Source organism: Coregonus lavaretus, assembly GCF_964263955.1.
Source record: "Coregonus lavaretus genome assembly, chromosome: 11".
NCBI lineage: Eukaryota > Metazoa > Chordata > Actinopteri > Salmoniformes > Salmonidae > Coregonus > Coregonus lavaretus.
Window position 1 is genome coordinate 14,709,489 of NC_139998.1, and position 14,944 is coordinate 14,724,432.

The 14,944-nt window shown below is 42.4% G+C and overlaps 2 protein-coding genes across 4 annotated transcripts in view; both read left to right on the top strand.

Moving 5' to 3' along the window:
• LOC311137748 (transcriptional enhancer factor TEF-1-like) overlaps window positions 1-10,546 on the top strand; it is a 41,061-nt gene extending 30,515 nt beyond the window's left edge. For all 3 annotated transcript variants that reach the window (XM_084172324.1, XM_084172323.1, XM_084172325.1), the window contains 4 exons: window positions 1,958-2,131; window positions 3,441-3,581; window positions 5,111-5,263; window positions 5,416-10,546. In XM_084172324.1, coding sequence (XP_084028450.1) covers window positions 1,958-2,131; window positions 3,441-3,581; window positions 5,111-5,263; window positions 5,416-5,529 — 582 coding nt within the window. In that variant the 3' untranslated portion in view covers window positions 5,530-10,546. The remainder of the gene's footprint in view (window positions 1-1,957; window positions 2,132-3,440; window positions 3,582-5,110; window positions 5,264-5,415) is intronic.
• A 1,727-nt stretch (window positions 10,547-12,273) lies between these two features.
• On the top strand, window positions 12,274-14,459 carry LOC311137365 (ras association domain-containing protein 10-like). The gene has a single exon (XM_084171813.1). The coding sequence runs from the start codon at window positions 12,548-12,550 to the stop codon at window positions 13,973-13,975; it is 1,428 nt and encodes a 475-aa protein (XP_084027939.1). The 5' UTR covers window positions 12,274-12,547; the 3' UTR covers window positions 13,976-14,459.
• Window positions 14,460-14,944: the final 485 nt, after the last annotated feature.

Consider the following 14,944-nt stretch of genomic DNA (forward strand, 5'->3'; position numbering starts at 1 on the left):
TTTGTCATTTTGTCACTATTTCTTAGCTATTGCTTTTTTGCTTGTGTTCTATGACAGCGGACATTTATCTTGGGGTAGTGAGATATCTGAGACCAGTATTTATACTGCTATGCCTGTGCACATCTGTGACTTTAAAACAACCCTGAAAAGAAAACATTCTCTTCTGAAAAGGTTGTCAGATCATACATGACGTGATAAAGTCATTTTGAAATATTCATAAACTCAGCAAAAAAAGAAACGTCCTCTCACTGTCAACTGCGTTTATTTTCAGCAAACTTAACATGTGTAAATATTTGTATGAACATAACAAGATTCAACAACTGTGACATAAACTGAACAAGTTCCACAAACATGTGACTAACAGAAATTGAAGAATCTGTCCCTGAACAAAGGGGGGGTCAAAATCAAAAGTAATAGTCAGTATCTGGTGTGGCCACCAGCTGCATTAAGTACTGCAGTGCATCTCCTCCTCATGGACTGCACCAGATTTGCCAGTTCTTGCTGTGAGATGTTACCCCACTCTTCCACCAAGGCACCTGCAAGTTCCCAGACATTTCTGGGGGGAATGGCCCTAGCCCTCACCCTCCGATCCAACAGGTCCCAGACATGCTCAATGGGATTGAGATCCGGGCTCTTCGCTGGCCATGGCAGAACACTGACATTCCTGTCTTGCAGGAAATCACGCACAGAACGAGCAGTATGGCTGGTGGCATTGTCATGCTGGAGGGTCATGTCAGGATGAGCCTACAGGAAGGGTACCACATGAGGGAGGAGGATGTCTTCCCTGTAACGCACAGCGTTGAGATTGCCTGCAATGACAACAAGCTCAGTCCGATGATGCTGTGACACACTGCCCCAGACCATGACAGACCCTCCACCTCCAAATCGATCCCGCTCCAGAGTACAGGCCTCGGTGTAACGCTCATTCCTTCGACGATAAACGCGAATCCGACCATCACTCCTGGTGAGACAAAATCGCGACTCGTCAGTGAAGAGCACTTTTTGCCAGTCCTGTCTGGTCCAGCGACGGTGGGTTTGTGCTCATAGGCGACGTTGTTGCCGGTGATGTCTGGTGAGGACCTGCCTTACAACAGGCCTACAAGCCCTCAGTCCAGCCTCTCTCAGCCTATTGCGGACAGTCTGAGCACTGATGGAGGGATTGTGCGTTCCTGGTGTAACCCGGGCAGTTGTTGTTGCCATCCTGTACCTGTCCCGCAGGTGTGATGTTCGGATGTACCGATCCTGTGCAAGTCTTGTTACATGTGGTCTGCCACTGCGAGGACGATCAGCTGTCCATCCTGTCTCCCTGTAGCGCTGTCTTAGGCGTCTCACAGTACGGACATTGCAATTTATTGCCCTGGCCACATCTGCAGTCCTCATGCCTCCTTGCAGCATGCCTAAGGCACGTTCACGCAGATGAGCAGGGACCCTGGGCATCTTTCTTTTGGTGTTTTTCAGAGTCAGTAGAAAGGCCTCTTTAGTGTCCTAAGTTTTCATAACTGTGACCTTAATTGCCTACCGTCTGTAAGCTGTTAGTGTCTTAACGACCGTTCCACAGGTGCATGTTCATTAATTGTTTATGGTTAATTGAACAAGCATGGGAAACAGTGTTTAAACCCTTTAAAGTGAAGATCTGTGAAGTTATTTGGATTTTTACGAGTTATCTTTGAAGACAGGGTCCTGAAAAAGGGACGTTTCTTTTTTTGCTGAGTTTATAATTTTGATAAGACAACCTTGCCAAGAGAGATTGAGAACTTTTAGAGCCGGTTTCCCAGACATAGATTAATTCTAATCCTGGACTAAAACGCATTCTCTATTAACTATTGAAAACTTTTTTTTGTCCAGGACCAGTCTTAATCTGTGTCTGGGAAACCGGCCCTTAAGGTAATGGAGAAGTCATAAAATAATGCCAATAGAAGTGATCTATTTAAACCTGTTGTTTTCTCTCTCTCATCAGTACAACAAGCACCTGTTTGCGCACATCGGACAGACTAACTACTCGTACAGCGATGCCCTACTAGAGGCTGTCGACATCTGTCAGATCTACGACAAGTTCCCAGAGAAGAAGGGAGGACTGAAGGAGCTCTTTGGAAAGGGTCCTCACAACTCCTTTTTCCTGGTCAAGTTCTGGGTGAGTTTAATTGCACATGCACACGATGATGCTTTTTAAAAGGCGCATTTTCGGCTGTCCACTGCGTTGCTCTATAACGTGTCTTGAATTGAATCCCAGTCTTTATTGTCCACACAATTTGGCATCACAATAACATGATTTACATCTAAACAAACAACTTTAATGATACATACATTCAAGTATATGCATCATGAGTGAAGCCAAGGATATGGTTTTGTGTTTGAATGTGTGTGCGTGTGTATGTGTTTCCCCTAGGGTCTGATGTAGTTGCATTGAGGCTTTGTTTGAACACCTGCCTATCTCCTGACAGGTGTGAGAGATTGGGGCAAACTAAGGAGATTGCAGCAGCTCCCTACCAATGGAGTCTCTCTCTCTCTAAGCGCAAATATTTACTGGTACCATTCTCCACGGCTTTACTTACTATTACATCCTATATAGTCTATTGGCAAAAAAAGGCTTTATTTGATTTGCAATGTTACAACTCGAGAATAATGTTATCCTCAGCTCTCTGTTTCCTTCTCTTTGTTACATGCATGCTGGTTCTCTATTAGCTTTGAGATACTCAGTAAAATCCCTTTCTTTTGTTCAACACAAAAATATTTTCATAATCTACAGCTAATAGGTTTTAAAATTTGACCATATTAATTCACGTCAACATGATTTAAATTCAAAATTCAAATGGGAAACACAAACAAGACGGTGTGTCTCTCTTTAGACATTAGTGAAGAGCCACTGCATCTGAATTTCAAACATGGACACCCACCCTCTAAACAATCGCCCTCCTCTGATCATTACAGGCCTTAATAACCAGCCGACTTAATGAAGGAGCTATTTAATCCTTTGTTCACATGATGAACTCAGTGTTTTCTGAAACAGACCGTCCCCTTCAGAGGACTCTTATTAAATTGTTTATTTTTACATCCATTCATCCATTTCTAAGATACGTCTTGTGCCATTTGATATTTTTAAAGCCTCTTTCCGTCTCATTAGAGATGCAGGAACACAAGATTATTGTACAACAGTGTTTACCGGTAGATAGCCACTCAACTCATTCTCAGCATACAGACATGCCAAATAATATAATTGCAAGTATTGTCATACACCACTAGAGGGCCTCGCTACCTTAGTAACCTTTACATCGTGTTGCTTTCCTCAAGTTAATCTTGACATTCAAAGAAAATCACTTTTCATTTAAACATTTTCAGCATGTGTTTTGTTGAAAACGTTTAACTCATTGTTTTAGCTGTTGTTAGTCAACATTTGCTTGACTATGTAGTTAAACCTCTGCTGTTATGTTATCCTGATGCAGGCTGACCTGAACTGTAACATCCAGGATGACTCTGGGGCCTTCTACGGTGTGAGCAGCCAGTATGAGAGCTCTGAGAACATGACCATCACCTGCTCCACCAAGGTGTGCTCCTTCGGCAAGCAGGTGGTCGAGAAGGTGGAGGTGAGTCCTAGTCCTACACACACCACTGTGTGCTTGGTGGAGAAGGTGGAGGTGAGTCCTAGTCCTACACACACCACTGTGTGCTTAGTGGAGAAGGTGGAGGTGAGTCCTAGTCCTACACACACCACTGTGTGCTTGGTGGAGAAGGTGAGGGTGAGTCCTAGTCCTACACACACCACTGTGTGCTTGGTGGAGAAGCAACTAGAAAACGACACAAATGACTCACAATTACCTACTTTTATATTTGTGTTTCTCACAATTGCTTACATGAGTGTTTTAACTCCTATTTGATCGTGGTGGACATTGTTCCCTCCACTCATTTATACAACGGGTGGGTCTAATCCTGAATGCTGATTGGTTAAAACCGCATTCCAGCCGGTGTCTATTCCACAAGTTACCACCGGCTAAATCTATGACGTTAAAATGCCTATTTACTCTGTTCCATCTGACTGCGCAATCCACTGTCTCATCAGCCCAGCCAGGCAATTTATAAACTTGATCTCCACTATAAAAAGCATTTAGACATTATCTCACATTTCTTTTAGACTAACATTTACTTTTCAACAGCGGAGATTTGTATAAACCTTGCTGTATGTCTCTCTGACATTTGCAACATTGTTTCAATATTCAAATTCGATCTCCAGCTGTCCCATAGTAATGAAAGTGTCGGGAGTCGGGGTGAGACAGACAGGCAGGCAGCTTTTCTCAGCCAGTCGAAATCATGAATCAGCATCATTTTTATGGATATTTACAAAGAACTGTCAATAGAAAACAGGACAAACGAAACAAAGTGCAGCTAGTTTGCAGTCTTTCCAGCTTCAGTTTGAAGTGATTGTGTTAACTGTGTTGTTGGCTAGCTCTCGAACAACAGTGTCCTGACGAGAGAGCACATTTTCTATGCCAGGTGAAATCGCGCATCATTAGCTCATTGTTATGGATGTATCCAAATAAATGTAACTAGAAAATAGCTTAAACAAATGCAACTACTTTGTTGTTATTCTGGCTGCACTGTTTGACGTGACTGTAAATTAGCCGTAGATGGCTAGCTAGCAAGCAAGGGATAAGAACGTTGGCAGCCAATATGGCAATGGAACATTTAGAATGAACGACTGGGTCGCGTCCATAGATACAGAACAAAAAGTCTGAACGACTGGGTCGCGTCTCTGGCAACCGAACCCATAGAACGAACGACCAGCCGGCTTGGGTAGCAACCCTAGATTTGTGTCGGGACTATATCTTGTGTAAGGATGAAATAGTATGAATAAATTTATCAAAATAACGTTTTTAATGAAAATATGTAAATCATTATTTGAATATGTTGGTAACCCGTTGTATAAAAGTGATAATGCCCCTTGAAGCAGGTGTTTGGAGGATTTATTGGCACGGTTTGCCGTGCCAATATAGAACACTCTAAGAACACCCATGCCAATATATCCTCCAAACACCGGCTTCTCAGGCATTATCACTTAATTGTTTTCTTGTGAAGAGCTGCACTCAGTGATGTCTCTCTCGCTCTTCTTCCCCCTCAGACGGAATATGCTCGCTTCGAGAACGGACGCTTTGTCTACAGGATAAGCCGCTCCCCCATGTGTGAATACATGATCAACTTCATCCACAAACTCAAACACCTGCCTGAGAAATACATGATGAACAGTGTCCTGGAGAACTTCACCATCCTATTGGTAAGGATGTCCTACTCAGAGTCATCAATCTGTTTGTATACTTATAACAAGTGTGTGTCTGTCTGGTCTGTCTTGTCTGTCTTTCTCTCTGCATATGTGTGTTTTTCCGTGCTTGTCTGCATGTCTCACACTGCATTTCTCTTGTGTTTCAGGTGGTGACCAACAGAGAGACACAGGAGACGCTGCTTTGCATGGCGTGTGTGTTTGAGGTGTCGAACAGTGAACACGGAGCTCAACATCACATCTACCGGCTAGTCAAGGAATAAGAGACTGAGGCCTAGATTCAATCAGATCGAGCATTAACCGACATCCGCATAGCAGATGTTTTGGCGGTGTTGGAGGTGTAACTGCGGTTTGAGCTGAAATATCGGTGAGCGGCTGCTCTTGTGTGGCACCAACCACTCCCTTCTTTATTATCCCTACCGCGTTAGAAGTTCAAGACGGTGCTAGAAAGTGTAGGTTCTATCAATGTTAGAAGTAATGACTTTCAAATGTCAAACCATTGATGTTAGGCTAATGCATGTTTTCATGTTCATTTGGATGAGGGATTTATAGCCTATCAGTCTAATTCGAGTGTTTGAACTTGTAACGTGGATGCATGAACTTCTAACGCGGCTGCATGGGATTTGTCGGATTATAGTCGGGTGTGATTTCGTTGCATCCAATGGCAGTGTCCACGATAATGTAACGCAACGAGCCGCTTGTGGATTGGACAGCTCTCTGCAGTTCCACCTCGGACACCGCCCAAACAACCCCTATGCGGATGTCAATCTGATTGAATCTAGCCCTGACACTCAGTGTAAACATACTTCATTCAGACTGGGACAAACTATCACATAGATCTATCTACCTGAAGGACATGTAGCTTATGAAGGATGGAGGGAAGACATTGAAGGACAGACCCTGAGTATTGTCAGGGTTGTGGGAGAGACACGAGGCAACCGCCCAGTGAAACATGCCTTCAGAATGACTTACTGACAACCTTATGGAAAGTGGCTGTGCCTCTACACAAATCCCACCCATAATGTCCTTTGGTTACATTGGGGTGAAGTCTATCACGGATAATATTATCATTATATTTTTGTCTTTTTAATGTATATTTGTATGAGTGCAGCTGTCAATCTGTGGTATAGTTGTGTCATGTGCCATTTTCCCAGACTAGTTCAGGTCTGTAGTGTAGAAAGTGTACATATGAAGGGGCATTGTGTAACATAGGAAGATGTTCTGTGGATTACATTTGGAAACTACTATCAGTTTCCAGCTTTTTATACTGTAGTCATCACCAATATGAACCAATTACATAATAGCCTTTCTTAATTAGATAAATAGAAAAACTATACAAACAGTTACTATATATACAAACGTATGTGGACACCCCTTCAAATTAGTGGATTCGGCTATTTCAGCCACACCCGTTGCTGACAGGTGTATAAAATCGAGCACACAGCCATGCAATCTCCATAGACAAACATTGGCAGTAGAATGGCCTTACCGAAGAGCTCAGTGACTTTCAATGTGGCACTGTCATAGGATACCACTTTTCCAACAAGTCAGTTCATCAAATGTCTGCCCTGCTAGAGCTGCTCTGGTCAACTGCAAGTGGTGTTATTGTGAAGTGGAAAAGTCTAGGAGTACCAACTGCTCAGCCACAAGAGAAATGCAGTGTGGTAGGCCACACAAGCTCACAGAACTGGACCGCCGAGTGCTGAGGCACGTAACGCGTAACAATCGTCTGTCCTCGGTTGCAACACTCACTACCGAGTTCCAAACTGCCTCTGGAAGCAACGTCAGCACAAGAACTGTTCATCGGGAGCTTCATGAAATGGGTTTCAATGGCCGAGCAGCTGCACACAAGCCTAAGATCACCATGCGCAATGCCAAGTGTCGGCTGGATTGGTGTAAAGCTCGCCGGCATTGGACTCTGGAGCAGTGGAAACGCCTTCTCTGGAGTGATGAATCACGCTTCACCTTCTGGCAGACTAATCTGGGTTTGGCGGATGCCAGGAGAACGATACCTGCCCGAATGCATAGTGCCAGCTGTAAAGTTTTGTGGAGGAGGAATAATGGTCTGGGGTGGTTTTTCATGGTTCGGGCTAGGCCCCTTAGTTCCAGTGAAGGGAAATCTTAACCCGGCAGCATACAATTACATTCTAGACGATTCTGTGCTTCCAACTTTGTGGCAACAGTTTGGGGAATGCCCTTTCCTGTTTCAGCACGACAATGCCCCTGTGCACAAAGCGAGGTCCATACAGAAATGTTTTGTCTAGATCGGTGTGGAAGAACTTGACTGGCCTGCACAGAGCCCTGACCTCAACCCCATCAAACACCTTTAGGATGAATTGGAACGCCGACTGAGAGCCAGGCCTATTCTCCCAACATCAGTGCCCGACCTCACTAATGCCCTTGCAGCTGAATGGAAGCAAGTCCCCGCAGCAATGTTCCAACATCTAGTGGAAAGCTTTCCCAGAAGAGTGGAGGATGTTATAGCAGCAAAGGGGGGGCCAACTCCATATTAATGCCCATGATTTTGGAATGAGATGTTCGGCGAGCAGGTGTCCACATACCTTTGGTCATGTAGTGTACATGTAACTGTGTGAACATCACTATCACACAAACATTTTCCAAAGAAAAAATATGTAGGTTTTATATTTTGTACATTTTGGATAACAAAGCAAATACTAAACTATAATGAAGACCGGTAAAATTATAATTCCAGGGACACTATAAATAAGATGTATGATGATTCAGGTACAACTTTGCAGCACAGCTCTCTCATATCTGCATCATATCTCCTGTGCCCAACTAAAAATAAACCGGTATTGTTAGGTATTACTGCACTGTTGGAGCTAGGAACATAAGCATTTAGCTTCACCCGCGATAACATCTGCAAAATATGTGTACGCGACCAATAAAACTTTATTTGATTCGAAGAGGAAAAGCACTGTGATAACACAGCAAGACAATGTGTACAGACCAGAGATTCCTCCTAAGTTATCTTTTCTCTGAGCTGCTAAGGTTTTACCCCGTATGACAATGAAGCAAAGAAATCATAGAATACACATATTGAACATTCAAAATGGACACACTGTACCATAGTCACCCATCCCAAAGCACTTAGTTCCTCTGTATGGTTATGCGAGGTGGCGTTAACTTGTTGAATAAACCCTCTCTTTTTAGTGACTGAGAAAGAAGTCAAAACACTCCCATACATTAATCTCTGTGTTTCCCTGATTCTGAATGCTATACAGCCTTATTTTGCCTGTCAATCTGTGGCCTACACTACTGGACACATTAACCGTGGTGGTAGGAAATGGGATCCTTACAGATACTGTAACTCTACTACTCAAGCTGTGAGATCTTTCCTAAGCTGGCGGACAGCCTTGTTATTTTCATACATCCCAGTGTTGCGTGTACAGTGCCTTAGTGAGTAACTTTCCACCAATGGGCCAATGGTTTGCTTGGATCAAAATGCATCATATTTGTGATTCATCATGTCGGTCATTATAAATACACTGTTAACTATAAGTGGTTCTACATGTACACTTATCTCACCTTGTTTTACAAAATAACTGTGGTAAATCATACATAGATTATTACAATGAACAAGTTCCATGTGTAATAGCAGTAATAACTTTGCATTGCCTATCAAAAACCAAAAATCTGGAGACATGTCAGATGTGCAATTGTCCCTTGCACTGTAGCATAAAGTGCCTTTGGTCATGACTTTCCAGCGAAGAAAAGGTTTAAAAGAAGCTAAACCAAAAAGTCAAAGAAAATGGTGGAAGAGATCACCAGAATGCCTTTTTCCAATGTGTTTCCCTGTAGAACACTATTCATTACCACAACAATTGGACTATTTCTGGGCGGCAGGTAGCCCAGCAGTTAGAGCATTGGGCCAGTATCTGGAAGGTCGCTAGTTAAAATCCCTGAGCTGACAAGGTGAAAAATTGGTTAATTTTTAAATTTATTTTATTTAACCTTTATTTAATTAGGCAAGTCAGTTAAGAACAAATTCTTATTTACAATGACGGCCTACCCCGGCCAAACCCGGACGACGCTAGACCAATTGTGCGCCGCCCTATGGGTCGCCGTTTATAATGGCAGACCCTGGCCGTGACCCCACTCCAAGGGTGTCTCAGGGGGAGTTGGGATATGCAAATAAACACATTTCCAATTCACATGTGCGTTTAATCCACACTTTACAGTTTAGTCATTTAGCAGATGCTCTTATCCAGAGCGATTTACAGTTAGTGCATTCATCTTAAGATAGCTAGGTGGGACAACCACATATCTCAGTCATAGTAAGTACATTTTTCCTCAATAAAGTAGCTATCAGCAAAGTCAGTGCAAGTGTTAGTTTACTTGTACATGTGTGAAATAGGACAAATATAAGCACCCACCTAATTATTATTTGGGAAAAGATTGTACCCTTAGGTGCATGTTCAGTTCGCAGTGATATCCCTGTGGAGGTCTATTTCATCATATCATTCTCACAGTAGATCAGTTGTGTAATTATAATATCATATGCACACTAACTTATTACAGTCCAGAAAACATCATGCAGTATACTTGTATGTTACACTGTTGCTGAAGACAATGGATCAGGGTTCATGTCATGTTTGGAAGACCTTTGACCTGTGTTTTAACTTATTAATAATTGTGACTAGATTCTGGGGTGAACAACAAAGTCCACCATTACAATAGTTTCTGTTTGAATGTGCTCTATGTAGGCTATACTTTACAATGCTTTTGTGATGCCTCCAGTTTAACCAGAGCCAAGCCTGTTGGTTTCACAGCTGGGTTCTCAGTATCTCTGTTCTGTCAACCTGGAATATAGATTTCACATGACAAGTCTTTGGAAGATATTATTTTAAATGGGCACAAGGAGGTTTTTTACATAAACATCAGCAGCAAAGCTCTGGGCCATGTGCTCTTCGTCTATCGGTACTGGTACCTAATTTTCAAAATTGGCTTTAATTTTTCTCAAGTTTGGATGGCATCCTCAGAACATTGTGTGCAGATAATTTTTAAAAGGTGATTTGTATAAAGAAGAATGTATTCTGAGATGTCCTGGTACACATGTTTAATATTATCTTTAATTTTCTTAAAGATTGTGAATTTTTGAGACAAGCATATGAAAAGAGAAACTGACAATATGTGTGTTGTTACTGCAGGGTCTGGTCTTTGCTTTGTAACTTTTTCTTCATTGCTAAAGTGTTAGATATTTTATAGCTTTCTAGAAACTTTGTATGCATATAATATCCAATAAAACTAAATGGTCAATTCTGTTTCTGATTGATGATTAATCATAATTTCTCAAAAACATAAATGAATTGCCCTCGAATAAAGTATAAGTATTTCAGTATTAGCCTACCTTTGATATTGCTGGAACGATACAATACTCTTAATGCACAACAGGGGGAACTATATCCAAAAGAATCAGGCCTCGCAACCTGTGATACTGTGCAACGGTTCACTCACGTGATAATAAATAGTAACTCCAATGATTGTTTTTCTTGAGCCCGGATATGGCAATCCTCTTTGAATACATCTCCTGGCTATGTTGATGTTGGAGAATAACCTGCCTGACATTATTATAACCTCCAGCCTGGGGTTTTATGTAGTATTATAACCTCCAGCCTGGGGTTTTATGTAGTATTATAACCTCCAGCCTGGGGTTTTATGTAGTATTATAACCTCCAGCCTGGGGTTTTATGTAGTATTATAACCTCCAGCCTGGGGTTTTATGTAGTATTTGGTGCAGCAGGTAACCTTGAGGTTAGAGCGTTGGGCCAGCAACCGAAAGGATGATGTACGGGAGCCGACAAGGTGAAAAAAAGATAATATGTCACAGTGCCCTTGAGCAAGGCACTTAACCCTAATTGCTCCAGGGGCGCTGTACAATGGCGACCCTGTTCGGAACCCCACTCCATGCGGGTGTCTCGGGGGAGTTGGGATATGCAACAAAACACATTTTACATTACACTATGTGTAACAGGACAAATATGAGCCCTCCCCAAAAAAGTATTATTATTATTTCATCAACGAACTTGGCCTGTCATCAACTGTCAGGGTCAGAGGAGGATAAACCAGCCCTGACCAATGACAACCTGTGATTCTGGCCAGGTCATTAACATATAACACCACTACAACAATCCCCATGCACCAAAGACCTCTGCAATAATCACAGACAAACTTTTTGTTTTGTTTTATGAAAATATATTCGTTCACATTCACATGTCTTTTGGGGGAGTTGTTTGGGTGGCGGGGTCAGTTTAGGCTAAAGACTGTAAATAAATATAGATAGATATATGGGATGAATGGTAAGTGTGCTGCGTGTTATTGAGGGCAGAGAAATTATGTTCTGAGCAGCTCCATTAATAGTTTTTATTGATTTGTTTCTATAGAAGACCAGATCAGAAGTCATCAAGATGTGAAATAATGGTGTGAAACAAGGGGGGCCCTGTCTTAATGGGCATCAACATAAACTAATAAAAGGCGTTATAGATAATGGTCCCCTGTAGCTCAGCTGGTAGAGCACGGCGCTTGTAACGCCAAGGTAGTGGGTTCGATCCCCGGGACCACCCATACGTTAAAAAAAATGTATGCACACATGACTGTAAGTCGCTTTGGATAAAAGCGTCTGCTAAATGGCTTAATTAATTAATTAATAAAAAATAATACGTGTGAGACATATCAGAATATTTGTGTAGTTCAATTTTCACTTGAATTAATTTAATATGACATATAACACTGACTTTAAAATGTGTTAACTTTTTCATCTTTCACGTCAGAATGAAGGTATTTTTGACCAAAGTACAGCAAGCAAATTGGTGCGTAAAATGCACACAAAGTGGGCGGGTAATGTTACATACAAAAACTTCTGGAGTATGGCGGTGTATTGTGGTGATCAACAGACACTGGAGAGTGTAGAGTCCCGCTGCGCGCAGAGGGCGTATACTTTAGTGTTTGCATAGAAATGTACCCACAGTAGTGCATGCCAACCGAGAGGAAGGACGCCTGTTCCTCCTCTGCGCACAGTGTTCCAAAAAGAAGTCTGCGGGGATAATGTAATGCCCCCTACTGAACAACTTCCCAGCATGCCTCTTGAGTCTGCTACGGGAATAATCCTACATAGAGGGAAGTACTGCGCTTATTATTTCATGAGAATGATGCCATGTCTACATAAGAATAAGGACAGCTCCAAACGAAGGTGTGTGACACACTTTTCTTTCTACGCCTGAAAAGTGGGACCGAGGAGTCGATAGGGGAGCAGAAACTTTGATGAGCAACTGGGTTGGAGGTTTTTCCAGTATGGAGCAGGAAGAATGCAAGGTATCAGTATGGGTCTGCCGGGAGGAGAAGCTAGTCTCGGGGCTGTCTAAACGCACCACCTGCGCCGATGTTGTCAAAGTTCTACTGGAGGACCAAAACTTGCAGCAAGGTGCGTCAGCGGCGATGCTGTCTGGGACCCCCCAATCTTACTGCATAGTGGAGAAATGGAGAGGCTTTGAGAGGATTTTACCCAATAAAACCAAAATCCTGCGTCTCTGGAGCGCCTGGGGAGATGAGCAGGAAAACGTGAGGTTTGTGTTGGTGAAAAATGAGGCATCGTTACCGAACAACGGACCCAGGAGCGCCGAGGCGCGGGTCGTTCAGAGCAAAGACAATCCGTGCGTATTCAAGGGAGCAGCCAATACCACAATGGCTTTCTCGCAAGAAAAGCAGCGGAGGATTGTTAGAAAAGCTTTTAGAAAGTTGGACAAAATTAACAAAAAGAAAGAACAGACTGTTCATCAGGATAAATCCTCAGTGGAGAAATTGGAAACATTGGTGCACTTAGTTATATCGCAAGATCACACCATCCGCCAGCAGATCCAAAGGATCAAAGAATTGGATAGGGATATAGAAAGGTATGAGGCAAAAGTGCACTTTGACAGAATTAAGAGACATGGTATCAATTATGTGCAGGACACATACATGGTGGAATCGAACGCGGAGGCTGATCCAATAAAGGACGTTCCACGTTCAGCGGAGGCTATTGCGCAGTTTGAGGAGTACGCGCTTAGGTGCGAGGAGGTCCTGGGACTTCAGGAGGAGTTGACAGAGCGCGAGGCTCTCATGGAATGCATCACAGGTGAAATTCAGGAGGAGCTAAACCAAAGGTGGATGAAAAGACGGCAAGATGAGCTATCGGGCAAAGACACAGAAAGTATGGGGGAGTCTGTGGACATCCCCGTGGCTGCAGTGACTCCACAGCGGGCAGCACAGTCAGGCGCCGCCGCTCCAGAGCCAGGTGTGGACAGTCTATCAGAGAACGACTTGGTTTTAGAGGGGAAGATAATCAAAACAAAGCTGGATACCAGTTTATATATTGGTCTTCGTTTGAACACGGATTTAGAGGCTATTAAGGGTGATTTGGACTTAAGCCAGGAGCTATGGGACGCGAAAGAAAAAGAACTAACGGATTTGCTCGCAAAAATGCACTATGCCAATTTAAATAAGGAAAAGTTACCGGAGGCTGATAAAGAACACTCTTGTGTCACCGAGACTGAAATGTTGCCTTCCTTGGAGAAGAGCAGTGGGTGGGTGGAGCAGGCCAGAGGTCTTTCCAAGACCTGCGACATGAACGATGAAGACTCAGACACAGGGCTGAGCTCCATGCATAGCCAGGACTCTGACAATACACCTGTGTGTGAATCACTGGTGTAGCTAACTCTTTATTGAACTGTTTAAAATATGCAAGGCAAACTCAGGGACAGTGGAATTCTCCACACTAAACAATATGTTTATCCTTTTCCTCCAAAAGGCATCAGCATGGACACCATATATATATATATATATATATATATATATATATATATATATATATATATATATATATATATATATATATGATAATCAACTCAATCCACAATAGTTTGTCTTTAAATAGGCCACTCTCAGATATTCAGTCAGTATAGACAAGCAATAGATTTTAAGATTATATCATGCCAATTGTGCTGAAATTCTGACAAAAGTTATGGAAAGTTGATATAGCTTGCTATGCTGTTTCTGTGTGTCACAAGTATTATTTATCGGAAAATGTTTAGAACTAGGGAAAACAACGACTGCATTGAACTGCAAAGACCCACATCACTATGAACATTCAGCTATAAACATACAGGTTACTGTTGAAATAAAGTATTAAAACATATTATGATCTGTTTGATTTAGTACTTGCTTGAGTAGGACAAATGATTTAAGAGTTGGCTATGCCACTCACACATTTTATTTGCATTGGAATTGTCCTACCTCATGAGGAAGTCAAAGGTTGTAGATAGAAGTTGTTTTGCATTCTTTAGGGGCCATGCCTTGCGTTGTGTTATGTGTGCTTGTCATGGTCTGCCGTATTTAATTGGAGTCTATGGAGCAGCAGAGGATGAACTTCTGCATTAATGATGATTACTGTAAATGCATACCTTTTACTAAACGGTTTTACTAACAGACCAAACTGTTCACTATTATCCTAGTGAGGGAATTCCAGACATTTTGACTATTACGTTTGTAATTCCCTATATTTGCTTCGATACCAATTTTTATGCCAAACTTTTCACTGTACTCTGAGGTGGGTGTTCAAAAAGTTGGATAGGATGCCAGTGCATTAAACTGCAGCTGTATTTGATCCATATGGAGACAGTA